The sequence below is a fragment of the Pseudochaenichthys georgianus genome, chromosome 5 (genome assembly GCF_902827115.2).
Source record: "Pseudochaenichthys georgianus chromosome 5, fPseGeo1.2, whole genome shotgun sequence".
Classification (NCBI taxonomy): domain Eukaryota; kingdom Metazoa; phylum Chordata; class Actinopteri; order Perciformes; family Channichthyidae; genus Pseudochaenichthys; species Pseudochaenichthys georgianus.
The window spans coordinates 34580165-34608131 of record NC_047507.1 but is presented as its reverse complement, the minus strand read 5'-3'; the positions used below and the strand labels follow the sequence as shown (position 1 = coordinate 34608131).

Below are 27967 nucleotides of genomic sequence, written 5' to 3'. Positions count from 1 at the left end.
GATATCACTGTAAAATCAATCGACAGTAAGAGGAATTTTAAGAGCAGCCGACATAAACGAATGCTGTGCTTCCATGAGCGTCAAATCCCGACACAGATGGGAATACATTGCAATCAGTTGAAAGCTATTTGCGTCCCTTTATGACGCTGAAGGAGCCTAGGAGCGTCACAATTGGACGCCACGGACACTGACCAAACGTCGCTATTGGACGCTTAGGGAGTGAGAGTGTGTTGGTTAAAAAGTAAAACACATGCTCCAACGATAAAGTGATGAACACATTAACATAAATTATTAAAATTGATATATATAATAATAATACTATATATTTATATATGTGCTGTTCAAATACTATACATATGTACACTGTTAACAATAAATACAAACAGAGAAATGGGTAGACTTTTATAAAGTTTAAAGTTTATACTTTTATAAATGAAGAATATCCAGTTAAAATGCAACAGTTGTTCCATGTTAAACAGGTATAATTTAGATGTGTGATATTTCCGACGGTGCCTAAACGCAGCACAGGACTTTCCCTTTAAGTGAGATGATAGGTTGTGTAATGTGGGTGAAAGAGAAGGAGGAGGAGGAATAGGAGCCTAGGAGGAGTGCATGGAGTATGGAGTCAGATTTGGGTCAATATTCTCGCGCGTAAAACAAGCTACTCACGAGCGGAAAATGTGCTTTTACACGCGCATAAAATGACCCTCGCGCGCAGATTAAACCCCCGCGAGCGGCTCTGCGCTCGCTCGCGAGAGAAACAGCCTTCTTGCTCGCTCGCGGGAGTGTCAGCCTCGCGGAGTCTGTCTACGCGCGCGTGAAAAGTTTCTGGCACTTTGGGGCGGAGCCACTGGACTTTGATTGACAGCTGCAAGGAAACCCGGGGTTGCCAGGTTTGATAAATGCCTGAACTACCAAGAGCCGAGGAGAGACGGCAGCAAAATCAGTTGGACGAGATTGAATGGTAAAGTTGTCCATATGTGTATATATAAGTGTTGCATTTAAGTGATATATTGGTTGTAAAAAATTATTTGCTTGATACAAAAGGACATTCTTTATAACCAATTGCTTTATTATCACGCATTTGTAATATTTGTATGCTAGAACTTTTTGTATTCTTTTTGAAAAATAAAAAATAAATAGCTCACTTGTCATTCATTTTAATCCTTAATTATCCATCCAACACTGAAAAGGTGGTCCTTGTGAAGAGTCTCATCACTATATTCCCTCAGCTGAAAGTCATTTACAACAATAGTTTGCTGAAGATTAAGTTTGTTTTAACCAAGGTATAAGGTTTTTTTAGGTGTGATTTTATGAATGATCTATTCTGTCAACATTTGATGAATTAGAAAAATATTAATGTTTTTAAATGTTAACAATTATTTTCTTAATGACATATTGTGCTAATGAAATCCTTGTAAATAAATGTCCAATGAATTTATTCTTGCATTCAATTTTTTTGAATAAAAACCATATCCACCACCTGGTACTTCGTCATTGACACACAATGTGCAGATATAACACAATCAAATGTTAATTCTGGTTAAAGAAATATAACACAAAATGTGCAGAAATAACAAATGAGTGTGTTCATCTTGGTTACACATTTATGACACACAATGTGTAAAATGTGCACATTGTGTGTTAGGGGCATGTAACACATTTTGTGTGTAAAAATGATTTACACATAAATAAACACAACATGTGTTGTCCCTGAGCACACTCTGTAGGTGTGTTGAAATTCAACACATGTTGTGTCATATTTGACACATCCCTTCTAAGAGTGTTCAGCAGACAGTAGCTAGCAATTTTCGACAGATACAGCCCACTCAAAAATATATTGTTTTATATAAAATAATTTTTTATATATATATATATATATATATATATTAGCTGTACACTTTACGAATATAATAGTTTTTTATGGACAATTTTACCATTCAATCTCGTCCAACTGATTTTGCTGCCGTCACTCCTCGGCTCTTGGTAGTGCAGGCATTTATCAAACCTGGCAACTCCGGGTTTTCTTGCAGCTGTCAATCAAAGTCCAGTGGCTCCGCTCCAAAATCCCAGAAACTTTTCACGCGCGCGTAGACAGACTCCGCGAAGCTGACACTCCCGCGAGCGAGCAAGAAGGCTGTCTCTCTCACGAGCGAGCGCAGAGCCACTCGCGGGCGCAGAGCCGCTCGCGGGGGTTTAATCTGCGCGCGAGGGTCATTTTATGCGCGTGTAAAAGCACATTTTCAGCTCGTGAGTAGCTTGTTTTACGCGCTAGAATATTGACCCAAATCTGACTCCATACAAATCTGACTCCATAATGGAGGACGTCAGGCGGTGACAGAGCGAAGAGGACTCGGACAGGTACGGTGCTACTTCCCCTCAGGTGGTATAGACATGCTGTATGATATTAATGTTTCATATGCAGACGCTGGCTGTGTTATTCCCAGTGTTGGTTGAACCTGCATGCTGTGAACCTGTTTGAGATGTGAGGTTTTCAAAAGACACTCATAACTAGGAGACCTGTCAAATGCAATATTTCTTGCGGCTTTTCAAAAAGACAATTCATTCCCCCTACCGTGAAACCTTATGCATAAAATATAGAAATATGTATTTTGAAACTTAAAGGAAACCAGCGTTCATGTTGTTAAAGGGAAGTTCGGTCTTCCGCTACTTTACTGTACACACCGACGGGAAAAATAACTTTAAATGCCATCGTCTTTTTTGTTTGAGTTCATTTTCAAGTTGAATAAGCAATACAGTAAAACAATCAAAGCAATATATAGGTCAGTATATTTCGAGGCAAATTCACATAAAACGTGAATAATACCAGGTTAACATAAAAAAGTAACATTTTCTTAGGTAAAATCATGAAATTATGAGCAGTCTAACAACTATTAAGCTCTTCTCTTTTTGAGATTAATCTATTTTAATGCAAGGTTTTTTTTTCTAAATGCACAGAGAAGAAAATGCTTCTCGTCTGATTGCATTCAAGCTCACTTTAAACACAAGAATGTCACAACATTTGATGTGATAACAACATAGCAAAGAAACCGTAGGGTTTAGTATTGGTGCTTTCACAAAATATTTACCCAATGAGATTTTTGATAAATAAGTATCAGTAATGTGATTTTAATGATAAAGTGGGCACAGACAAACCTTTTTTTTATTTATAAAATGACATCTCCCTTCTGTTTGCAGCCTTTAGAAATCAGAAAAAGACAACACATATGTCATATTATAGTGTTTGGACATCAACAATCTAAACGATATCCAGTTTCATATAGACTGGATTACTGCAACAGCATACTTTTTGAATCACCTGCATTCACACTAAAAAAACTTCAATATGTCCAAAACTCAGCTGCCCGCTTCCTCACCTCGCACCCGACACTCCGACCACATCACCCCTATCCTCCATGACCTCCACTGGCTCCCCATCAAACACCGCATTGACTTTAAAATATTACTTTTCACTTTCAAAGCCCTCAACAACCTTGCCCCCCCCTACCTCTGTGACCTCATCCAACGACACAACCCCACCCATTGCCTCAGGTCTGCTGAAGCTAACCTACTGCAGCCCATCAGGACAAAGCTTCGGACCTGGGGTGACAAGGCCTTCGCTGCAGCCTCCCCCACACTCTGGAACTCCCTCCCCAGCCACGTCAGATCCGCCAACACTCTCACATCATTCAAACAATCCCTCAAAACTCACCTTTTCACTCTTGCCTTCAACTCCTAATCAACTAACCCCTTGCCCTTATTCCTCCTAGTTTAGCACTTTCTACTTTTGTTGTTATTTTGTTTTACTTGCTTGTAAGCGCTTTGAGCACCAGGAAAAGCGCTTTATAAATGTAATGTATTATTATTATATCATATATTGATACAATGTAGATATATTGACCAGCCCTTTCTTTAATGGTGTATAACACACACACTGGTCAATGTTTATAGAGACAGATTCATGACTTATGAGAGCCAACATGATAACTTACTGGGTTTACTGAAGTCAAATGCTTGTATTGATGATGATGTATTTTTGTGTGTTTTATTTTTGAAAGGGTGTGCAGCCATGGAGATGATAATGATATCAGGATGTATTCTGGTTCTCCCAGTCCTCGCGTTCATCTACTCCTTCATGTTCTGGCCTGGATCCCTCCTTAAAGCTTACAACTGGTAAACACACTCACACACACTGGTTAGACTGGTAATAGTCTGTTGATTGTAGGGCTGCTCGATTATGGCAACAATCATAATCTCGATTATTTGGGTCAATAATTGATATCACGATTATTAAAAACGATTATAAATTTACTTTGAAAACATGAATTTATTGGAGAAAAAAATGTGAACAGTATGTTTTTAACAGTTGATTACCCTGAACTGTAAGTATAATTCAACTGAAAAACCCATAAAAAAAAAAAATTAGAAAAAGAAAGTCATAATAAAAAAATTATCGTTTTATTAAGATTACGTTATTTTCGTAATCGTTGCAAGCCATAATCCTAATTGCGATTAAAATACGATTAATTGAGCAGCCTCTAGTTGATTGTTATGTTATTTAACTGCCTAGGGACTGCAGATGGAAATGAGCTAACAGCTAAATCTGACATAACTAAAAAGGTAAATAAGAACATTTACTCATAAAAAAACAGGATACAATTTAGACATAATGCATCTCTAAAGATTAAACCAGTGGAATAACAATTTGAGGGAAAACAAAAAGGTAAAGTTATCTAATATAAAAAGTTAAGAAAAGAAAATCAGAAACATGAATCATTTGTGTAAGAGAACTTTGTCTACAACAGTTAAATATTGCTCTATGCAACAACATTGATTATTACAAAAATAATGATATATTTATATAATAATATATTCACATGGTGGCGATTTGTTGTTGTTGCAGAATAAGTCCTTTTACTTGGGATACTTTGATCACATCTTGCTGATAATTGTGTACTTATTATATTACCCCAGTGTTTTCAACCATTTTGAAACCTAGGGAAAGCCACACTTATAATCAAAGGAGCCATTTGTTACATTTGGTTGTCTGTAGTGGCAACATATTCTCACGCGTTGTGGTTTTTGTCATAAATTTACTTTTGACACGGTGGTGGATGTTTTTCATTAGACATCCAACTTAAGTTGTCAAAGAAAAAAAGGGGAGCTAATGTTGCAGCCAAACACAGTTGGAGCAAAAAACAACAAGATGAAACTGCTTCATTCCGTATTTGTACAGGTTTTAATCAGGGGTCCTTCCAAGATCTGATAGTAACCTGAGGATCTGTTAATTTTTCCAAAACCAGCACCTCTGTGTTCGAGGGTTGCATCATTGGACACATTATGTTTAAAGGACTACCATTCCATTCTTGTGAACATAGTATCTCAGGATTGCCTTCAGGGTATTACTCACATACATCCTCTTGGACTCGAGGTCAAACTGATTAGATGTTGGCAGTGAAACGTCAAATGGCAAGGTCACTGTAACATCATAATGTTATTTAGATAAAACATCTGAATCAGAAATCATTCATTTGTCCAATAGCGGGGAGGTTGACATTGTTACAGCAATGGGGCAGCGCAAACAAAAAGCAAGTACAATTTATAAAATGAAATAAGTAAACAACCATGGTTAAAAATGAGTAGCAGTATTTAAAAAAAAGTAAGTAGCCAGTAACAACATAATACATATTTGTAAAGTATATATTGCATATAGCAGTGTTGTTACAGTAAAGTTAATTTTCTATTTGTTTTTTTTCCATTTATTTTATTTTATATACATATATAATTTTTTTTATATTACTTGTTTTTGTATTTTTCTTCGGGTAAAGAATTTCAATTTCAATGTCTATAACTCAAAGTTAATTTGTTATCAACACATCAGAGCTACAGTATGTGTAAGCATAGGTCAACCACATCTCATCCCGAGGGTAAACGTTTTCTTTCCTTCCTTGCTCAGAGGAGTTTCCAATCACCCCAAAGATACAAATTAAAACTTGAATGTTTGTGAGGTTGGCCATGGACGTGAAGCCTTCCTCTGCTCGTCTACCACAACCAGGTGATGGTGTTGCACATATCAAGCTTCGGGTGGTTGCTTCTCCTCCATGTGATAACACTCACAATCAGTCCTCAAACTTTCAAAATAGTTTCTAAGAAAAGACAGTCTGTTCCTCACTGGGATCATTCTCATCAACATAGTGACAACACACGCAATAACAATTTACATAAAATATATTAAAATACCTAATATAATAATATATTTTTAAGTTAATATTAACATTTCTCATTTGCAACATAATGAATTTTATATTTAAATAAATAACAATATGTAAAACATATTATATTATAATAGGAAAGGCAAGGCAAGTTTATTTATACAGCGGCTTTCAACACAAGGCAATTCAAAGTGCTTTACAAAAATGAAAGACATTCAGAAAATGGCATTTAAAAGCAAAGATAATAAAATAAACATTAAAAGAAAAAATACATGGATAAAAGTTACAGTGCAGTTTAAGATATGAATAGTTCAATTAAAAGCAGTGACAAAAAGAAAAGTCTTCAGCCACTAGAGTGAATCTGTCCGGATGAAGCCTCTTTTGAAAGAGCTTTTATTTTGCTTTTATTTTGAAAGAGCAGATGTTGGTGTGCCTTGGCCTATCGGACTTTGTCAAAGCTGTAAAAAAGGAAACAGAATACTTGTTGGTCGGATTGGCAGTGCTCTTTCACCCAGTTACGCACGCACGCGCGCGCGCACACACACACACACACACACACACACACAGTGCTGAGTCACAGTGATGTAATAGGGGTTTTGTTGACGTGAATCAAATGCGCGGTTACAGAAAACTGTGACATTGAATAAAATGTAATCAGGCTTTAAATTATGTAATCACAATTTGACTAACAGGAAAAACAAAAGATGATACAGGAGAAGTTTAGATTTCCTCAGAGATACGAGGTACTTGTGCATTTCTTTCTTTCTTTCTTTCTTAACTTTTTTCTAAACTCTTTGTATTTCATGTGTTCCCCCGTCACTCGTTTTCATGTGTTTTATGAGGGGTAATGTAGTTTGCTTTTTTGCTTGTGTCTTGTCCTGTTGCTGTTGTTTTCATGCTACATCAGCAGAACTAATCTCCCCTCAGGGACAAATTAAGAACTTGAACTTTGAGTTGCTGTTTACTGCTAGGTCTCCAGCTAGAGGGGCAGATTCAGATGACAGATAATCTGCCTGTGATCCTCCTCAGGTACATGCGTCGCAGGCTGGGGCTGGTGATCCGGTACTGTACGAGCGGAAGTTACCGCTTCTGTTACAGCAGCCGCGGGACGCCGGGGGGGGCCACGCCGTCGCTGCTGCTGCTGCACGGCTTCTCCGCCTCCAAGGACATGTGGCTGCCCATCGTCAAGGTATCATACACACATACAGGGACACAGTTCTTTCTCGCACACACAATACAAAAAAACAAGTGCACAGCTTTTAAAGGACCAGTGTTTTGTACTGAAAGGGATCTATTGGCAGAAATGTAATATGACAAACATAACATGCTTTCATGAATGTTTTTGTAATTTTAGTCACTTGGAAATAAGCTACTGGCCCCTTTTTTCGGCGGCAGTAGCCCTGTCTATGGGGACTAGGCTCGGAAAATCCGGAAACCTTAACACCTATAAAAAAAAAACTCAGATTAACCACATCTAGTTTTACCCCCACTTGCTCCAGTAGTTGCAGCACAGATTTGTACAATGAATTGTATTGCAGTTAAAAGGCAAAGAAAGCAAATGGCACAAACTACACGTATGGCACTGACTGGACACCACGAGACATCAGTAACAACCCACACTACCCGCTGTAACGGCACACCTGATCCATGACTAATGTTCTGCACTTGTTTGCTTTAGGTGAGGTGAAAACGGGAAAGGCATTTTGCCAAAGCATGTGTCAGTTTGTTGAAATGGTTTAGTATAGAAGTGATGGTGGACAGCCACCACTGTAGGAGCAGATGGAGCTAGCACACATTATACAGAGGGCACTCACAGAGGCTCTCCGTAACAGCGGCTTTGTAGACCCTTTAGCTACGTTTTGGAAAATTGTCAGACTTCATGCTAATAATAAAGAAATCTGAAATGTTAAAAATAAAGTAAAAATGTCCCCCAATGTCTTTTACCAGTTTGTCATGCATGACATTATTACACCATTTCTCCCCTTGTTTACTTGTATTTTGGGGGGGGGGGGCTCAATACTGTGGGCAATCCCCACAGGAGCACTTTGGAGTGAAGTGTCTCAGGGACACAACGACATGCTGACTGCATGCAGTGGGGTTTGAACCTGTGACCCTCTGATCCGAACACCAAGGCTCTACCCACTGCACCACACGCCTTCATCACAGATCATTTGTGTGATAAATGGAATTACCACGTTCACACTTGGTCAAAGAAGTTCTCTCTATGATTCATGTTAGAGAAGCAGAGATATACAAAGCATAGCTCCCGGGATAGATATTTATAACCTGGGAATAATCTAATCAAATGATGCATAATGTTTTCCTGATCTTAGTGTTTTAAACACTGCTAAACAAAGGGAATTGTCTATATGTAATTCATTCAATTGTTTGAATTGTATCTTATCTTTACATATTTGATAAATGTTTTGTCCCGTGTGCGTCTTGTTTCTGCACTCTATATTTCATTATTTATAAAGTATTATCTTTTCATTTATTTTATAATTGGGTGCGTGTGTTTTCTCTTCCAGCACCTCCCCAGAGGCCAGCATGTGGTGTGTGTGGACATGCCCGGACACGAGGGGACAACTCGCACCGGGGCCCAGGATTACTGCATTCAAGGCCAGGTCGCCAGAATCCACCAGGTGTGTGTGTGTGTGTGTGTGTGTGTGTGTGTGTGTGTGTGTGTGTGTGTGTGTGTGTGTGTGTGTGTGTGTGTGTGTGTGTGTGTGTGTGTGTGTGTGTGTGTGTGTGTGTGTGTGTGTGTGTGTGTGTGTGTGTGTGTGTGTGTGTGTGTGTGTGTGTGTGTGTGTGTGTGTGTGTGTGTGTGAGATACAACCCACCTTAATGTCATGCACAGTAAGGAACAGATACCCTTCAAGATTTACGGGAAATTAAAATAGAATGAGACGTATAGATAGATATCGACCCCTAGTTTGTGCGCCGTAGCTGGAGTCAGGACATACTGTTGTTAGCTTAGCATAACAACTAGAAGATTGGGAAAACAGCTAGCCTGGCTCTGTTATAAACAGGGCTGCACATAACCGCCAAAAAAAGAGCACCGGGTCATTTGAAAAAAGGCGCATTTGCGTACCAGAAGAGAGGAGAGAGAAGAGAGAGAAGAGAGAAGAGAGAAGAGAGGAGAGAGAGAAAGATATTTGCGAGTTGCATATGAACTCAGGGCCGGCCCGTAGCAGTGGCGTTATAGATGTTCGCTACGGTGCCAGATCTGTGGAGACGCTGACCGTTGGTGCTCATCCTAATTTTCGGCCTTGATGTAACAACATTCATAATTAAGTAAATGTAACACCCTTTTCACCCCGGTTACACGTTTCATTTGCCCTGTACGATGGGCGCTGTAAGTGATGAAAATGGGGGATGTTGGCTTATCTGGCACCCACAGCTCACAGCCAAAGCGCGAGGGAGCAAGGGAGAAAGGGAGGGTGCACCGGTACCGGCGCTGTTGTTATTAGCATCTGGTGCTAGCTGCTCTAACGGAAGAAGAAGATGTTTCTACAATAATGTGGCGGGAGAGTCCTCTCCAGTCAGACTGAGAGGCTGATAACTTCAGCTCAGTGAGGTAAAGGACTCTGAGGGTTTAGATAGTTCACTTTAGTCTAAGTTATCTCAGTGGGTCTCAAACGGTTTGGTCACAATTTATGTAAACACATATTTCCAAGGCACTCTTTTATAATTATTGGGATAAAACAGGTTTGAAATCATTCCAATGTATACTATAGAACAGTAACCAAAAATATCCTTTAAAACTGGAGATAAAAAAAAATGCATAAATGTTAAGGTAAAATAAGATATGAACAACAAAAATAAAATAAGTTACATTCATTTGTTATTGGCTATGGTAGGTTATTGGTTATGTTCACATACTTATTTGATTACATCCACTTGTCTAAGATGACAACAGAGACTTTCGACCCAAAACCAGCTGTTGTGATGACAGTTTGTAGGATTACTGGTCGTGCTAATGTTGTCTTGTGTTCACCTCTGCATGTGTGTTCTGTGTTCACCTCTGCATGTGTGTTCTGTGTTCACCTCTGCATTTGTGTTCAGCGCGTGTGTCTTCTTATCTTTCTTTCTTACAGTGCAGACGCTTTTCTGCTTGCTCCTGCCTCTGCTTACTTTTTATGCTGATTTTCCTATTCTTATTCTCTGAAAACTTCGAGCAGCGGCTCCTGGACATTAACTTATCACTGGGACAGTTCATCTTCGTAAATAGATGGAGGATCTCAGCCATATTTCAATTTTTTTTACGACGACCTCAGTCTTACAGTAGCGTGGCCTAGCAACAGCTAAAGCCTGGTAGGCTACTGCATGCTATTTAGCTTAAGCTAGTTGGTAGCAAAATGCCTCCGTTCTCTACAGATGACTTCCACAAACTTCTACAGAAGATGGATGTGTTGGAAATGAAAATGCAACGGTTGGAAGTTAACGTGGAAGTGAATGGACTATGTTGTGGGAATGACACCACTTTACCAGTGTTGCAAAATAATGAAAAAGGGTATGCTAACTCACAGCTAGTTAGCAGCTACAAGGATTCCAAGGAACAGGAGGGCTGTGTACTGGGTAATAAATCTACAAGTAGTAGTCCTCCCTGGAACTCTCTGGGTGCAAAGCCTAAGAGTAAATCATTTTCATGGGATTTGGGAGGACGAATAACAGGCAGAGCCCAGTGCTCAGAGATCTGTGATGCGACCGGCTGGCCTGCATTGGTATCACCCAGGAAGAGCGCCTCGTCAACCCCTATTCATACTAGGAAACAGCCGTGGACAGCTGCTAAAGGGAGAACTACAAAAAATCCTCTTAAACCACCGAGTGTGCCAATCCAGAACAGATACGCTCCGCTGACCGAGAGCCGGAGATCTCTTTCTGATGACCTGGATAACCTGTCCTCTTCACACAGCAGGGTAAGGACCAATAGCTACTCCAAAAGTAAAAGGCTAGAGGGAAAGCTAACGACTGGGCCTGAAACTCTGATTGTGGGTGACTCTGCTGTAAGAGATGTAAAAGGTCTGTGTAGTAAGAACACCAAAGTACTCTGTTTTCCCAAGGATATGGTCTCTGACTTGGCTGAGAAGATCCTGTATATTGGGGCTGAACATCCGACAGTGAAGAATGTGGTCCTGCACATTGGAACAAATGATGTTGTGAAACAACAGTCAGAAGTGCTGAAAAAATACTTTAAATGTTTGTTGGAAACTGTTCATCAGTGGCCCTCTACCGCCAGTCAGAAGAGGAGTGGAGAGATTCAGAAGATTGTTTGCACTGAACACCTGGCTTTCAACTGCCTGTACTGACCATTCTGTTCATTTTATTGACAATTTTAACTTTTTCTAGGACCGCAGACATCTTTTTAAGGCAAATGGAGTTTGCCTGAACAAGTCAGGAGTGAAATTGTTTATCTCTAAGATATTCAACTGCCTGCGTCATCAATCTGTTCCCTCTGCCAAGGACAAGCGGCAAGAGGAATCAAAACAGGAGAAAGACACAACACATCGCGCAGAAAACCCTGAAGAAGTATCACTGCACCCGCCTGAGGAATGTTCTGATTATGGGAGACCTATGAAACACACGGAGGAGTCTCCACCGCCCGTCACCCCCCCCCCCCTGTCAATGCCTTTGAGGATACTCCGTTCCTGGAGTTCAAAGACCAAACTAAGGCGATACGCAGGGCTGGCACCATGTCCTTTACCCCCGCTCCTCAACGACGCCCACCAAAATCACCGCGGAGACGCGCACCATCTCCTCCGTCTTCATCACCGCGCCTACGTCAACCACCTCCCCACCCTTCAAGAAAGCATCTGCCGTCTCCAAAGACTGATAAGGATGTGTGTGTACAAAACACAACAAACTCTCACTGATATGTGTGGGGTCCAGGCTCAAGGGCGTATGGCACTCTCAACTCTTTCCAGGACATGCCGGGGCCCTGCCTGCCTGTAGCTTTGCCGATATCTGTGTTGATAGGTAATAGATTAAGAGCGGTGAATCATCTTAGAAACAGGAAGCGCCCAAACGTTTGTGTGAGTTTATCTAATTTAGCAGTGATTCCATGTCAGCCACAGCTTGTTACAAAAAACATGACTGATCGTGTGTTTAACAAACTTAAACTAGCTTTATTAAATGTCAGGTCTTTAGCAGGAAAAACATTTTTAATCAATGATTTTATCACTGAGCACAATCTTGATTTTATGTTTTTAACGGAAACTTGGATTGAACAAAATAACAGTGCAGCTGTTCTTATCGAATCAACCCCTCCCAACTTTAGTTTTATGAGTCAGGAAAGAATGCATAAGAAAGGGGGTGGAGTTGCTATTCTGTTCAATGATTCCCTTCAATGCAGGAAGACATCGTATGGAAACTTTGATTCTTTTGAATATGTGGCCCTTCAGCTGAAATGCTCCTCTCGAGCTCTGTTCCTAAATATCTATAGACCACCCAAATACTGTGCAAGCTTTTTTTGATGACTTTACTGAACTGCTGTCGATAGTGTGTATTGACTTTGACCGTCTAGTCATTGTTGGTGATTTTAACATCCATGTTGACAACCCCCAGGACAGAGGGGCTAAAGAACTGTTTTGTGTTCTTGATAACTATGGACTGACTCAGCATGTGACGGAGCCCACGCACAATAAGGGGCACACTCTGGACTTAATTATCTCAAAGGGTCTGAATATCTTTAAGGTTGTGGTGACTGATGTTGCACTGTCTGACCATTCCTGTGTTTTCTTTGAGAGCTCTATTTCTGTTCACAAAAATGTTCAAAAAGAGGTAACCACAAAGCGATATTTAACTGAAAATACTAGGGAAATGTTTACTCAGAATTTTTCTTCCACACTTGCCCCTGCTAACATCTCAGTAAATGAGCTAGTAGATAATTTTAATTCAAAAATTAAAAATGTTATAGATGCCATTGCTCCAATTAAGGTAAAGGAAGTGACTGGGAAGAAAATATCTCCATGGAGAAAGGCCATGACCGTTAAAACAGAAAAAAGAGAATGTCGAAAAGCTGAACGCAGGTGGCGAAAAACAAATCTCCAGGTTCACTTTGACATTTATAAAGAGAGACTTGGCCTTTATAATTTGGAATTGAAAAACGCACGACAATCGTTCTTCTCTGACATCATTACCAAAAACAAAAACAACGCACGTGCCTTGTTTGCTACCGTCGACAGACTAACTAACCCCCCAGTGTCAGTAGCCTCTGAATTTCTATCCACCAGGGCGTGCAATGATTTTGCCTCTTTTTTCACTGACAAAATTCATAAAATCAGACAAGCAGTCAGTGCCTCTGCATCAGGAACAGCAAATGTGTTGTCTCTGTGTCCACTTAATATCAATTCAGACATCATGACACAATTCCATCAGATTAATGATAAAAACCTTGAGGAAATTATACAACTTCTGAAATCCTCCTCCTGCTGCCTTGATATTATTCCAACAGGATTTTTCAAAGATGTTTTGCCTTGCATGGCCTCAGATCTACTTCATATAGTAAACAAGTCTCTTCACTCAGGTATTTTTCCACAGGCCCTGAAAACTGCAGTCATTAAACCACTCTTAAAAAAGAATAATCTAGATGCTTCAGTAATGAACAATTACAGGCCCATATCAAACCTCCCATTTCTAGGTAAAATCATTGAAAAAGTTGTTTTTCAACAGTTGAGTAATTTCTTGCATTTAAATAACTGTTTCGATGTGTTCCAGTCAGGCTTTCGTCCAAACCACAGCACTGAGACTGCTCTTGTAAAGGTCTTTAATGACATCCACTTAAACACAGACAGTGGCAGAACTTCAGTGTTAGTATTATTAGATCTCAGTGTTGCGTTTGACACTGTTGACCACAGCATATTACTAGACCGACTGGAAAACTGGGTGGAACTTTCGGAAAAAGTTCTAAATTGGTTTAAATCCTACTTAAAGGATAGAAACAACTTTGTTTCTATAGGTAAATACAAATCTGAGTTGACAAATATGACATGTGGGGTTCCTCAAGGCTCCATCTTGGGGCCTCTTCTCTTTAACGTCTACATGCTACCACTGGCTCAGATAATGAAGAACAACAAAATAAGTTACCATAGCTATGCAGATGACACACAAATATACGTAACAATTTCACCAGGAGACTATGCTCCAATTCAAACACTGAGTAAGTGCATTGAACAAATCAATGACTGGATGTGTCAGAATCTTTCTCCAATTAAACAAAGATAAAACTGAGGTAATGGTTTTTGGAGCCAAGGCAAAACGTTTAAAAGTTAGCGCTGAGCTTCAGTCTGCAATGTTCAAACCAACAGATAAAGCCAGAAATCTAGGTGTAGTCATGGACTCTGACCTGAGCTTCAACAGTCACATTAAAACAGTTACTAAATCAGCCTACTATCACCTAAAGAATATATCTAGGATTAAAAGACTAATGTCACAGCAGGATTTGGAAAAACTTGTCCATGCCTTTACCTTCAGTAGACTCGACTACTGCAATGGTGTCTTCACAGGTCTCACTAAAAAATCTATTAGAAAGCTGCAGCTGATTCAGAACGCCGCTGCTCGAGTCCTCACTAACACTAAGAAAGTGGATCACATCACTCCTGTTCTGAAGTCTTTACACTGGCTTCCTGTGTGTCAAAGAATAGATTTAAATACTGCTGCTGGTTTATAAAGCACTGAATGGTTTAGGCCCAAAATACATTTCTGACCTCCTGCTAAATTATGATCCAGATCTCTCAGGTCTTCAGGGACTGGTCAGCTTTCTGTCCCCAGAGTCAGAACTAAACATGGTAAAGCAGCGTTCAGTTATTATGCTCCAAACATCTGGAACCAACTCCCAGAAACCTGCAGGTCCGCTGCAACTCTGACTACTTTTAAATCCAGGCTGAGGACTTTTCTTCTTGTCGCTGCTTTTAATTGAACTATTCATATTTTAAACTGCACTGTAACTTTTTTCCATGTATTTTTCCTTTTAATGTTTATTTTATTAGCTTTTCTTTTTTAATGCTTAATGTCTTTCATTTTTTGTAAAGCACTTTGAATTGCCTTGCGTTGAAAAGTGCTATATAAATAAACTTGCCTTGGCAAATAAAGTCAAGACCCCCTCAAAAGTTACGGTTTATTAGGATGAGCACCAAGCAACATCTCCAGGTGCTCCTTTGAGAACCAGGGCAAAAAAGTTATGTGCACCCCTGGTTATAAAGATACACCTATCAACACTAAAAGTCACTAATAATCAGATATGGTCTTCCACGTGGTGTTTCCCCATGCTATATGTGTTCATTTGGCTCTTCCTCTTAGATATGGGCTTGCAATCTGGCATCTGATCACAACGTTTTTATATAGTTTAATGCCCAGAAATGGGGCGAAGCCTGCGAGCTACTTCAGGCAGTCAACTCGAGCACTTATGCTGCATTCATACATAACGCCCCCTTGCCACTCTACAACCAACCAAACAGAGTCTCCTTAATACGCCGCTCTATTTAACCTGCCATATCTCTCTCCATGCATTGCTTGCTGCTGCTATTGCTGCAGCTACCTCTACGTCGCTGCTGCTCGCTGCCCCACCACCACCCCAGCTTCCACCTGTAGGCTCGGGGGTTAGTTATTTAATCATCACTCATCGTGCTATGTATATCTATGGAGTGATGATGCCCGAGCCTAGTCACCAAACTTAACTATATGCTGCTTCTAAATAAACATGTTAAAGAAACACGTGAGTTGTCTGACTGAAATGTCCTAAACAAAGCAAAATGGACTACAGGGAATAATATCTCTTCAAATGGCTTCATAGAATCTTAATCTGTAATAGAACATACATTATAGTCCATATATTTGTCTTCTAAATTGCACATTTTGAACATGTAAAGTGGCACATTTCTATTGCATTAAAAGAGAAGACAATTAATGATAAGGTATTCTTCTTTATTACTGTTTTCATCCACTTCACACCTGTGCCCACTCTCTGTGTCCAGATGTAGAAGCTGCACAGAGGCACTGAGCAGACAGTGATCCCCTCTGTCTTTGTGTCTCTCCCTGTGCAGTTTGTGAAGAGTATTGGTTTGGACAAAAGACCCTTCCACCTGGTGGGGACGTCGATGGGGGGGAACGTCGCTGGAGTGTACGCTGCCCATCACCCTGCTCACCTGTCCCGCGTCACCCTGATGTGTCCGGCAGGTAAACTCAGCACACATCTGATCTGTGTGATGTCTCCAGGATTCAAACCCCATACTGATCGGTGTATGTGAGTGACAGAAGCTCTCCTCCTCTCTGTCCTGCAGGTCTGGTTTTCCCCACAGAGTCTGAGTTCATCGTTCGCCTGAGGGAGATGGAGAAGACTCAGCAGCAGGGGTCCATCCCTCTGATCCCCACTACTACTCAAGAGCTGGAGTCCATGTTGAAGCTCTGCTGCTACACCCCCATCAGCCTCCCCAAGCAGGTACAGAGACAGCCCTAGGTCCTCAGTCCAGATGTGCACAACAACAGTTGCTATAGATCTCTACAACTATTACTATTGCTGCTGCAGTATACAGTGTCTACCAAGACAGAAAAAGAAGATTGGATTTGAAAGTGTGTGTGTGTTTTATAAGTAAACTGTGGCAACAAAAGTTGATGATTCTGGCAACTTGTCTTCTTTATCAAGAATTTTATGAAAACCTAACCTCCTGTTTCCTCAATCTCAATGACGTTCATTTATTTATCCCCTCTATTTATAACATATCAGTACACCCTGCGAATCTAAACAAAGCAGTCCAATGGAGGTGTTTCAGCCAGGGGGGGGGGGGGGGGGGGTGAGAGAGACTCCCTCTGGAGGGAACACAGGGATTGTAGCCTTTGCAGACCGTTTACATGCACACAAACCTGTAGAACACTGCAGGGAAGGGAGAACCCCCCAAAGCATAATAGGGCCCCTTTAAACACTAAAGGGCTGTTGAGTAGAGGAGTCTCTGTCTTCAGCTTTGCGACAGACTTTTCATTTTTTTGTTGCAAACATGCTTTTTCATATCTGGCGTAAAGGAACCATTAGCACAGCGCACTGTGTACCCATTGATGCGTGTTTGTGTCTCTTTTTAATTGTGTGTGTGTGTTTTAACAGCTCCTGCGAGGTCTCCTTGACAACAGGGTGCCCAACAACGATTTCTACAAAGAAGGTCAGTCTGCTCCTCTCTGAACTCCTTCTCTCCTCCTCCACTAAGCACTGCACGTTTGAAAAGAGTCTTAAAAAGAGTCATATTCCAACTTAGGAAATGCTTAATTCCCTTCTTTTTGCATTACAACGACACACATTTGTTTCTGATTTGCAAATTCTGAATACCGTGCTTCTTCCCATTTATTGCTGGTCAAATGAACCGTAACACTTCCTGCAAAGGTTGTTTCACATTCAAGGCAGCTCTAGAAAAGAATCCTTCCCATCTCCATGGGGATCCAAATAAAGAATACCAAGTTTGGAGTTTTATTGACAACATTTTTTTATTTTTCACCCAGGATTATTTGATGTCCTAAGTCTTTAATTATTGTTGTTTCATGTGTTTTTGTAATTTGCTCCTTTTTAATGATTTTGTGTGTGTGTGTGTGTGTGTGTGTGTGTGTGTGTGTGTGTGTGTGTTCAGTGTTCATGGAGATCGTTGGGGAGAAGTCTCGCCACTCGCTGCAGGAACGCTTGCACCTGATCACATCCCCGGTGCAGGTGATCTGGGGGAAGGAGGATCAGGTACACATGAATCATTTGGAGCCTCGGACTCACCGACTGATCTTAAAACGCTCCTCCCTGCCTCTCCTCTGCATCCTGTTTTATAGGATTTTATTTTCAACTCTTGGCCCTACATATTTGATCTCTTATGTGTTTAACTTTAAACGGTCTATGTTTCTTTGATCTAAAGCGCTCTAATAGAGTTAGCTGTTTTTTTAAGTTTATTTATATATCACTCTGGGTGGCGATAGCTCAGGGACTTGGCGCAGGAGCCAGTGGGTCTCTGGTTCAAGTCCCAGAACGGACCAAGGACAGAGAAGCTGGTACTTTGCAGAGCACTAGCCAGTAGCCACTGCTTCTTTCCATATGCAAAATAGCTACACAGTAGTAGATGGCAATGAACATGTTAAGTCCTAGGCTCGTCCAACAATGCAACAAACAGCTGACTTGAGGTCAGGTGAGGGGTGTCCGGCACACATTTCCAAAAAGCATGTGCTGAGATGTTTAGTTAAACAAAACAAATGTAAACATCAACTTGACTTTCCAGAAATGTAAATCATAATCCATAATCCAAATACAACGTCAACAGAATTTGTGATCTAATGTCTAATGATGTGATCGGAAATGAGTTTTTTCTCCGGCATGCAAGCAAACAAAACCACTCCCTTGTCTATATATAAAGCCCATGTATCCGCAGTTCCATTATGAAAACATGATTATAAAAAATGTAATTACAAAAAGCAGATTTCCAGTTATAAATGATCAGACATTTTAGAATCAATATACTTTAGTTATTAATTCATTTGTTTTCATTAAGATATTTGGTAATTAGTTATTTTATTTATTTATCCCTGGGAAAATGGTGTTTCGTGACAGTTGCTTCTTAATAATGATCTATTAGATTTAATTTGACTAAAGTCTCTAAATGGCACAACCAACCATGAGGAGCTGCTGATGGGCCTGCTTCTCCTCCAGGTGGTGGACGTGTCGGGGGCGGCGGTGCTGCAGGCGGCGCTGCCAAACTGTCAGGTGGAGTTGATAGAAAACTGTGGTCACTCTGTGGCGTTGGAGCGGCCCAGGAAATCTGCCAATCTCATCATGGACTTCCTGTCTAAGAAGGAAGTCAACGGTGGAAACGCTAAGAAACTTTCCTGAAGCAAACTTTATAACCCTATGACCTCAGAATGGACGATGAAGGCTGTGAATTTGGTTTGATGCTCTTTTTTAGTTTGGTATAAGAGTTTTGCTATGACAGAGTTTATATCTGTAACATTTTAATATTCCAAATATTCCTGAAGTTTTTAGACACGCAGCACCAAGCAGCAAGCTGTAGTCTCTATTTTAGATAAGTGTTGAAAGAAAACATTCCGCTTTGGGATTTTTCACATTTCTCTTTCAGAAACCATGTTTCTCAGTGTCTTGTTTCACGTGAAAAAACGTTTTTTTGTGTGCGTGCTGCAGAATTTAACCTCATGAAAATCATTCATTTGGAAATCACAATACAATTGCACTGAAAGTGAATCGAATTTGATAGATGAGGAGATGGAGTGATGCCAGCTCATGTAAAAATAGATTGGGAATACAGAAATAAATATTCTGCAGGAAAAATATCTTGTTTTATTGAATTTTTGGAAACTCCTCTGCTCTTTTTTTGTTTTTGCATGTAACTCATAAACTGACCGCTGGGGGGCAACACATCTTTACAGCGTTACCATTTCTGTCAAAGAGTAGATAATGTATTCAAGATACCACTCCTGACTCCAGAGCAGAAATCCATTTGGTGTGCACATTATTATATTTGCTGAGAAGAATTACACAAGTAACTTGACATTTGCAACAAAAACATGAAGATAACATAATGTAAGGATACATAATACTGATTGTTGATCATTTTCAGATTGTTTTCATGTATATTTTGGCTTGGGGTATATTTCGGTCAAATTAAAGTTATTATTGTTGACTCAATGTATGCCTATTGTTAGATTATTGAAATTCTGCACTTTCTGAGATTAAAACATCATATTTGTATTTCTCATGTAAGCATTGTTTTACATGTATTTAACACCATGCCGGAATTTTTGTTGGTTTTTATTAGATTTATTTCTAGATAGTCATCTCTACTATCGAATTTTCTTTCACAATATCATAAATGGATCGCAAATGTAAAAAAATTATATGATAGCCATTGTACTATTTCTTAAACTATCAGCACTTTTTTTAGTATACCTGACATTTATCACCTTTATTGTATATTTTGCGATTCCTGGATTTTGGACGGAGTGAACCGTCTTACTATTGTGTACTCTTTGAGATATTCGTCTGTGATGACTGCGCATGCGCTGACTCCAGGGGCATGCTACACTTCACAACACGCTGAACTCTCAATGTGGATGTAGTCGGTGAGTTAAATGCTTAACAACTGAATTCTTAATAAACATTTATCAAACCAGAAACTGCATTTACTTTACTCTTAGGTGTTTTCAGCTGTCAGTGTAGCAGCTAGAAACTAGAGTAGACTTAAAAGCCAGTTCACCTAGTTTAGCTACTGTTTGACCTCCTGTAAGCTAGTTCTAGATTCAGGTTGTTGTTCTTTATACATATTGTTTAAATGTCTATAATTGCATTCATGTTCCTGACATTTTCGTGACGAAAAGGTTGTCTGTCAGACTTTAAATGCAAGGGTTATTTATTATGTCAGATGTTTCGTTTAATGTAACAGCAAGTTTTAATTGTGGCTTAGCGGTTAGCTGGCTATGTTGTTAGCTAAGTTTATTATTTGTTTGTGTGAAAAAACATGCTTGCTATAAGAGTGCAGGAACACCATTCTAAACGTTTTTTTAAACAATATATTGTGCCCCTTTGTTGCATTACAACGAAAACCGGGGCTTTTATAAATCTCTTTCAGCCTCCTGACCTTCATAACCTAACATATGAAAACAGAGATATATGTAGGTGGGGTATGTAATTTATTTCAGAAACACTGTTTGTTATATTCCATGGAATGCTCTTAACGTCCCGATAGCAATGAATATCTTAAGTGCTTTGACAACAAATCCATAAAAAAATGTCTGTGGAAGCCGTAATACTGTAAAAAGCACGACCAATAATTGTAGCCGTCCCGGCTAAAATAACTGGATGGCCTACCTGCCTGTCAGCCTTCCATCTGTGCACAAATTTATCTCGTGCCCTCGTTGGTCATGTGCGCGTTGGAGGAAGGGCTCTGTAAGGAAGTGGCAGATTTTTTTCTGGTTGTGTATTTTCAAATTCTAGCGCACTCGAGCTGGTTTCTCCAAAATGACCTATGCTACCTTTAATTGATCCTAAAGAGGGAGATTATTGTGTTACAACATGCATTTACACTGGAGTAAAAACTACACAATAAATATATGGAATATCTGATAAACTATATATAAATATAAAGAAATAAGTTGGAATGCACTATAATATCAAACTAGTACTCTACATTGAGGTAGAGAGTAAGATGGAGCTAAACGAGTAAAGTCTGTTTAAAAAAGAGAGAGGACAAAATACGAGTTTAGTAATAGGGATGCACTGTTTTACCCTTTTCACCTAAATAATACATTTTATTTTATTTAAATACCAAACTTAAAGGTGGGGTAGGTAAGTTTGAGAAACCGGCTCGAGATCGCTAGAATTTGAAAATACACAACCGGAGAAAATCTGCCACTTCCTTATAGAGCCCCTCCCCCAACACACACGAACGCGCAAATGACCAATGAGGGCACGAGATAAGTTTGTGCCCCGATGGAAGGCTGACAGGCAGGTAGGCCAATCCGTTTAGCCGGCCCCGGCTAAACGGATTGGTTGTACTTTTTACAGTATTACGGCTTCTACAGATGACATTTTTTTATGGATTTTTTGTCAAAGCACTTAAGATATTCATTGCTATCGGAAGAGCATTCCATGGAATATAACAAAAAGTGTATCTCGAGCCGGTTTCTGAAATGTACCTACCCCACCTTTAAGGTACCAGCCAGTATTGATCCTATACCAGTTATTACAAACTTCAATCTGGTGTGTTACTGGCAAACTTTTTGCAAATATAGTTGAATTTCTTAAGAACAGCATGTCACTGTAGTTGAATCAAACCTTTTTCACACCAGGACGTATAGCTTTAGTTGGGGACTATTTCCAGCTGTGGATTTAACCACACATGGTTCCCTCGTGAGCTTTTCCAGAAGTCACAGTCTCCAAAGTGAAATGCATACATTTCTTTTAAATAAATCATGTTGAGTTTAGTTGATGACTTTTTATTCTTGAATGATTTGCTTTTATAGTCTGAGCTGATTACTATCTGTTGGAGTTCCCTGATGTTCCCTGATGCTTTAATATAATGAGCTGCGCTGACACAAAGGACAAACCTGCGCTCTATCAACGGGTCGTGTTGAAGAACGCCTCGCCGTACCACTACATGAAGGTCTGCCTGTAAGTCTCTCTATCTCTTTTTTGATACTGTTTATAAATACCAATTTATTGTTTTGTTAATTGGCTCTTCGTTAACTCTTTAAAAATGATCTTATTTATTTTTGTTTTAGGGTGCATTTACTGCATTAGGCTCAGGTAAAACAAAAAGTTTACAATTGGAAGCTGGGAAAAGGGGGTACAATTTACAAGATAACATTTATGAGAAATAAACTCAAATATTATTTGAGATTAAAGTTCTAAATTAATAAGGAAATATTTCAAATGTACAGGTAAAAGAAAATTATGAAATGACAGTCACTAATTTACAAAAGAAACATTGCAAGGTCGGATCAACCTCACCACACTGCGAGAGATTTTATACAAATAAAGAATCTGTTAAAGAGTAAATAAAGAATACATATATTAAAATAAGATGAAGTGCAATATAAGGTATAAAACATGTATTTTTATAAATTATAAAAACAATATACCACAATTTACTACTTTTATCTTTATGGTTAATTAAGTGGGAATGCTGATACAGCACAAAATTCTTTATTATTCTGCCGGGATATTTTGCGCTTCTTCTCCCACATTCCACATCGCAGAAACTCCGTTCAAACATCAAAACGTTCAGCTCGGTCAGGAATCGATGTCTATTACTTTTCTTATTCATAACTTTCACAATTCCAGAGATACATCCCATAATTCATCAAATGTTTAACATGGAAGTCAATGGAGAAACTCTTCAGACTTGAACAATCTTCATGCAACTTCAACTGCTAACTGCTCCTTCATACTTTCACTCAGAAACCTCATTCCAACTTTAAAATGTTACACAGCAGCAGCTGCACACCTTTAGTTAATCTGCCAAAAAGGCCACATTATTAACCTGAAAGTACACAAAAAGCACACTTCAGATGCTCAAGGTCCTTGAGATGCTTCACACGTTGAAATTTCACCGATATCTGTTACGGTTCTTCAACAAAACGTTCACATGTAAGAGGTGTATCTCATTCAGAACAATGCAAATGCTCTCCTCTCACTGATTACTGCACATCACTATGGAAACCTTTGATCTCTGCACACCTCGTTAGCTCAAATATAAACACCTGTGTCATGGAGCATGATAATGTCATCACTCCAACTGACATGCTCAGAGCAGCAGACTTCAGATAATGGTTAACACAGCTCTACATCAAATCTGATGTTACGTAATGTGGTGTTACTATGGCAACGCATCCCTCGCCATAAAACAGCAGCAGACTTCAGATAATGGTTAACGGTCCTGCCCTCAACAGCTCTACGTCAATTATGGGTTGACATAAAACACGATGTCTCTTTAACTCCTATGAAAATGTTCAAAAAGTGCTCAAACTTCACATGTGTGCTAACAGTCCAGCCGTGAAGACATCTACGGGACAGTTTTGAGATTTCTTCAAATGCTGTTGCCATGGCAAGACAATTCTCACCATGAAACATGGTTTTCTCATGACTTCGGTGAAAATGCTCCAAACGGCCCAAAACTTCACAGGTTTGGTAACGATGCTGCCATCAACGCATCTAAGCGTATTATGGAGTGTCATCAAATGCAGTTGGCATGGCGACAGATCATTCACCATCAAGTTAGTTCAAAAGTTTCCAGTTTCCAAGCCTTTTTACTTTCTTTTCTTCTCTCATCACACATTCAAGCCCCCAGTGTTCATGTATCATTTCAATCTAAATTCTTCACTTTCTTCTTACACATTACATTTTAGCATAGCAGTTTAGCGTCAGCTTTTCAGAATAAAGCATTCCCACTAGCAATTTCTTCAGGAATTGCATTCTCTAGTTGCACTTATTGTTAGATGCTTTGGATTAAACGGTGTCTAATATTGTGGTGTCTACAACATGATAATATAGTTGCATCTTTACCCATTAAATCTGTACCCTGATCCACATGATGTTTCTGTGTGTAGCGTTCTGGAGGATGAGTCTACCCGACTGAATGCGGTCGATCTGAAGCAGTTCATCATCTCAGGGCTGGACAGTCTGTATGGAGAGGTGAGCTCACCAACACTGGGTCGATGGTTCAATTCCCACAGCGGGATCTGCTCTGATAATCCATTAAATGCTGGTTCAAGTTTAAATGTACTTGACAAACTTTCTTTAATTTGGTTATTTGTAGATGACTACCAGTTAACCTCAGGAAATTATAATGGGTGTTTTCACTATTTACATTTTAAAATAATCATTTATCAAAAAAAGGTTTGGGAGGTTTGTCTTAATGAAAAATACCTCTGAAGATATATAATATAATTTATACAGATGTAGAATAAATACAATACTCAGTTTTAAGTAGAAGGCCTGTATTAACTTTTTTACTCAAGTCATATTACAAAAATATATTTATTATAGTACCAACAAGAGTACTCATTATACAGAATGCCCCATTTCAGAGTCATAATTAATATATATTACTTGATTTATAGTTAGTGATATACACATTTGTATGATTTTCATATTGTAGATAAAGGTGGAGCTAATAATTATTTTTTAATTAACATATAACCAGGGCAATAAATGTAAGTAGTAACTAATAATGTAGTATATAAATAAATATAATAAACAGTGCAATATTGGCTTCCAACATGTAGTATAAAGTTAAGTACCTCAAAACTGTACTGAAGTGCAGTATTAGAGTAACTATACCTATTTAGCTTTTGTGTATGTGTTCCAGGTGGGAGCAGCGTTGAACTTTGACCTGTTGAAGTATGATGAAGACACGCTCACTGCCTTTCTGCGTGTTTACAGCAAGTGAGTTCAGCAGCAGCACAATGGAAAACACATTTTCACTCCTTCTACACAAGATGTTTTTTTATATCTATATTTACGTGTGTGTGTGTGTGTGTGTGTGTGTGTGTGTGTGTGTGTGTGTGTGTGTGTGTGTGTGTGTGTGTGTGTGTGTGTGTGTGTGTGTGTGTGTGTGTGTGTGTGTGTGTGTGTGTGTGTGTGTGTGTGTGTGTGTGTGTGTGTGTGTGTGTGTGTGTGTGTGTGTGTGTGTGTGTGTGTGTGTGTGTGTGTGTGTGTGTGTGTGTGTGTGTGTGTGTGTGTGTGTGTGTGTGTGTGTGTGTGTGTGTGTGTGTGTGTGTGTGTGGTTTTTTTTCTCTCAGGGGCTTGGTGAAGCTGTGGAGCTCCCTGACTCTGCTGGGCTCGTACCAGAAACAAGCCTGTGCCTTCAGAGTGCTGCAGGTCAGCACATCCACTCCAAATCAGTGTGCAAAAAGGACCTTTATGTTGTGCATTAGCTGCTTAGAGGCAGTTAGATATCTGAGTCGAAGTTAAAATGATACATCTTGGGCTGCACAGTAAGCTCTAGTAGAGAGCTAATAGTACTGAGGCTCCTTATGGCAGTGGATAAGGGTTCAAATCTGATCCGCAAACCTTACCAGTCCCTCTGTAATAAGGGCAAAACAGACAAAGAAAAAAATAAGAGGACGCAGCCTTGGATTCACCTTTATACTGTACACCTTTGTGTATTTTGAATGTTGATTTGTTTAAAAATACAGAACCATCAATGCAATATAAAGAGACCTTCTTCTTCACTGACATCTACTCGGGGATGAACCCCAATGTTCATATTATACGGCAAGCAAAACAATGTGTGATCACGTATTGTCGATTTATTTGTGCAAGCTTTATTCAAGACTGCTTTCTTCTCAAGACAAGAATCTCGATTTGAGCCATTGCATAGTAGGTTTTCAAATGAAAGGAATTTGATTGGTGTATAATGCTGCATAGATGAACACAGTAGGAGAAATTCAAATGTTAAAAAATATAAAATACAAAAAAGGTAATATATAATAAGTATATCACAAATGACTGTGTATCGCGTACAGTACAATTTGGAAAGTGGTAGTATTGTGCGGAAATGTGCTAAATTGTCTTAGGAATGGGTAAAAAAATATATATATATTCAAAAACACAATTATCTTTATCTGTGCATCTGTTAACTTTAACCTACTCTTTGTTTTACTTAATTCTATTGTTGTAAATGTTATGTATACTGTCACTATTCATATTTTATTCATCTTCGATTCAACTCTTGCCTGTCCTTTCCTGTGTATCACTCTTATAGATATATAGATGGATGGATGGATGGATAGATGGATGGATGGATGGATAGATGGATGGATGGATAGATAGATGGATGGATGGATGGATGGATGGATAGATACTTTATTGATCTCACTTTTGGAAATTCGTGCTGTTACTGCTCTGACACCTGAATTTCCCTACAGGTATTAATATATTTTTAATTAGGGAACCTGAAGTGGGAAAATAGGAACTATTTTTGTGTTTTAGGGCTCATTTCTCAACCTTATATCTTTTGTTTTGACTCCAGGTGTCTCCGTTCTTGCTGGCGCTGACAGGAAACAGTCGGGAGCTGCAGCTGGACTGACGGAGGATGAGTTTCCTGTGGAGCAGATTCTTTATTAACCCGAGGCGGCGGCGCTGCCTCTCTCCTCCCTCCTGTCGTCTGCTCCACGTCGGCCAGAAAGCCTCCCTCACCAAAGCGTTCTCTGCCCGAGATGTGCAGCTGTTCGCCGAGCTGACTGGTGACAACAACCCGGTCCACCTGGACCCCGTCTACGCCAGCACCACCGCCTTCGAGGCGCCCATCGTCCACGGCGTCCTCATCAACGGTCTGATCTCGGCCGTGCTCGGGACCAGGATGCCGGGCCGCGGCTGCATCTTCCTGTACCAGGAGATCCGCTTCCCCGCGCCGCTCTACATCGGAGAGGAGGTGCTGGCCGAGGCCGAGATTCGCAAGATCAAGATGTCGTTCGCCTTCATCGCCGTGACGTGCTCTGTGAAGGACAAGGTGGTGATGGAGGGGGAGGTGATGGTGATGATGCCTGAGGAGCAGCAGAAGAAGGAGTGAGAGGAGGAAGAACATTATGTTATTTGCAGTGAATAAATAAAGTCTCCATTGCAGCACAAACAGTGCAGCCCGACTTCCCGAAATATTTTAGTTGCAGCAGTATTTTTTCATGACAGAATCCCCTCCCTTTTGTTTTTGTGTTGTAATTGATGTTTTTTTTTTATCATGTGCACAGCAGGAAGTGCATTTGGATAGAGCAGCTAGAAGAAAGAGGCGTCAGTCGTTTCATTACATTTTTTGATGTTTAATCTGCTCTTTATTTTGTGTGAGATATTCTGTGTGGAATAAAAACTAAATCTTTTTTTATGACAAAGTTATCTTTGAATTTTGGAGTAATTACGACCCCCTTTTTAAAAACAGACTGGGAAAACAATGAACACAAACAATATACTGCACAGCACAGAATTAAAACGTTTCAAGAATCATGAAAAACATTTAATAAAGTATTTATATAGTGTCTCAGATATTTTCTTTGTTTTTTCTCGTTCAGGACCTACACATTTTGTTGTATATATTCAATACTGCTTAGACCATAAATCGATGCATAACGATCACAAATTGGTACAACATTCTAATGAAAATAGGTGATTATGTTCCCCCCATAGAAAGCTTATTAAGCAAGACATTTATACAAATAAAAAAAAACGTTTAATCAAACTCCGTGTTTTGTTCAGTTATGGGGGTTAGGGTCAACTTCATAATTGTGTAATAGTTCATGAT

The 27967-nt window shown here is 39.6% G+C and overlaps 2 protein-coding genes across 4 annotated transcripts; both read left to right on the top strand.

Annotated features, from left to right (window-relative positions):
* Positions 1-2096: 2096 nt before the first annotated feature.
* On the top strand, positions 2097-19863 carry LOC117446516 (monoacylglycerol lipase abhd6-B-like). 2 transcript variants are annotated; one of them, XM_034082717.2, is made up of 9 exons: positions 2097-2361; positions 4059-4173; positions 7242-7401; positions 8741-8854; positions 16253-16385; positions 16490-16647; positions 17305-17359; positions 17819-17919; positions 18874-19863. In XM_034082717.2, exons 2-9 carry the CDS (start codon positions 4070-4072, stop codon positions 19051-19053), a joined length of 1005 nt encoding a protein of 334 aa, XP_033938608.1. In that variant the 5' UTR covers positions 2097-2361; positions 4059-4069; the 3' UTR covers positions 19054-19863. The 2 variants fall into 2 exon arrangements, with proteins under 2 accessions (XP_033938608.1, XP_033938609.1); XM_034082718.2 differs by lacking the exons at positions 2097-2361; positions 4059-4173 and adding an exon at positions 6789-6955.
* Positions 19864-20072: 209 nt separating this feature from the next.
* On the top strand, positions 20073-27904 carry rpp14 (ribonuclease P/MRP 14 subunit). Of its 2 annotated transcripts, XM_034082720.2 has the most exons (6): positions 20073-20297; positions 22197-22344; positions 24282-24366; positions 25043-25119; positions 25476-25554; positions 26708-26855. In XM_034082720.2, the coding sequence occupies exons 2-6, from the start codon at positions 22253-22255 to the stop codon at positions 26762-26764; spliced, it is 390 nt and encodes a 129-aa protein (XP_033938611.1). In that variant the 5' UTR covers positions 20073-20297; positions 22197-22252; the 3' UTR covers positions 26765-26855. The 2 variants fall into 2 exon arrangements, with proteins under 2 accessions (XP_033938611.1, XP_033938610.1); XM_034082719.2 differs by lacking the exons at positions 20073-20297; positions 22197-22344; positions 24282-24366; positions 25043-25119 and having other exon boundaries at positions 26708-27904.
* The last annotated feature ends 63 nt before the right edge of the window (positions 27905-27967 follow it).

Bases quoted from the DNA above. Each gene is read 5' to 3' on its own strand.
- LOC117446516 (XM_034082717.2), top strand. From the start codon at position 4,070: ATGGAGATGATAATGATATCAGGATGTATTCTGGTTCTCCCAGTCCTC. The intron at 4,174-7,241 runs GTAAACACACTC...GATCCTCCTCAG, and splicing joins CTCCTTAAAGCTTACAACTG to GTACATGCGTCGCAGGCTGG. The intron at 17,920-18,873 runs GTACACATGAAT...CTTCTCCTCCAG, and splicing joins TCTGGGGGAAGGAGGATCAG to GTGGTGGACGTGTCGGGGGC.
- rpp14 (XM_034082719.2), top strand. From the start codon at position 26,771: ATGAGTTTCCTGTGGAGCAGATTCTTTATTAACCCGAGGCGGCGGCGC.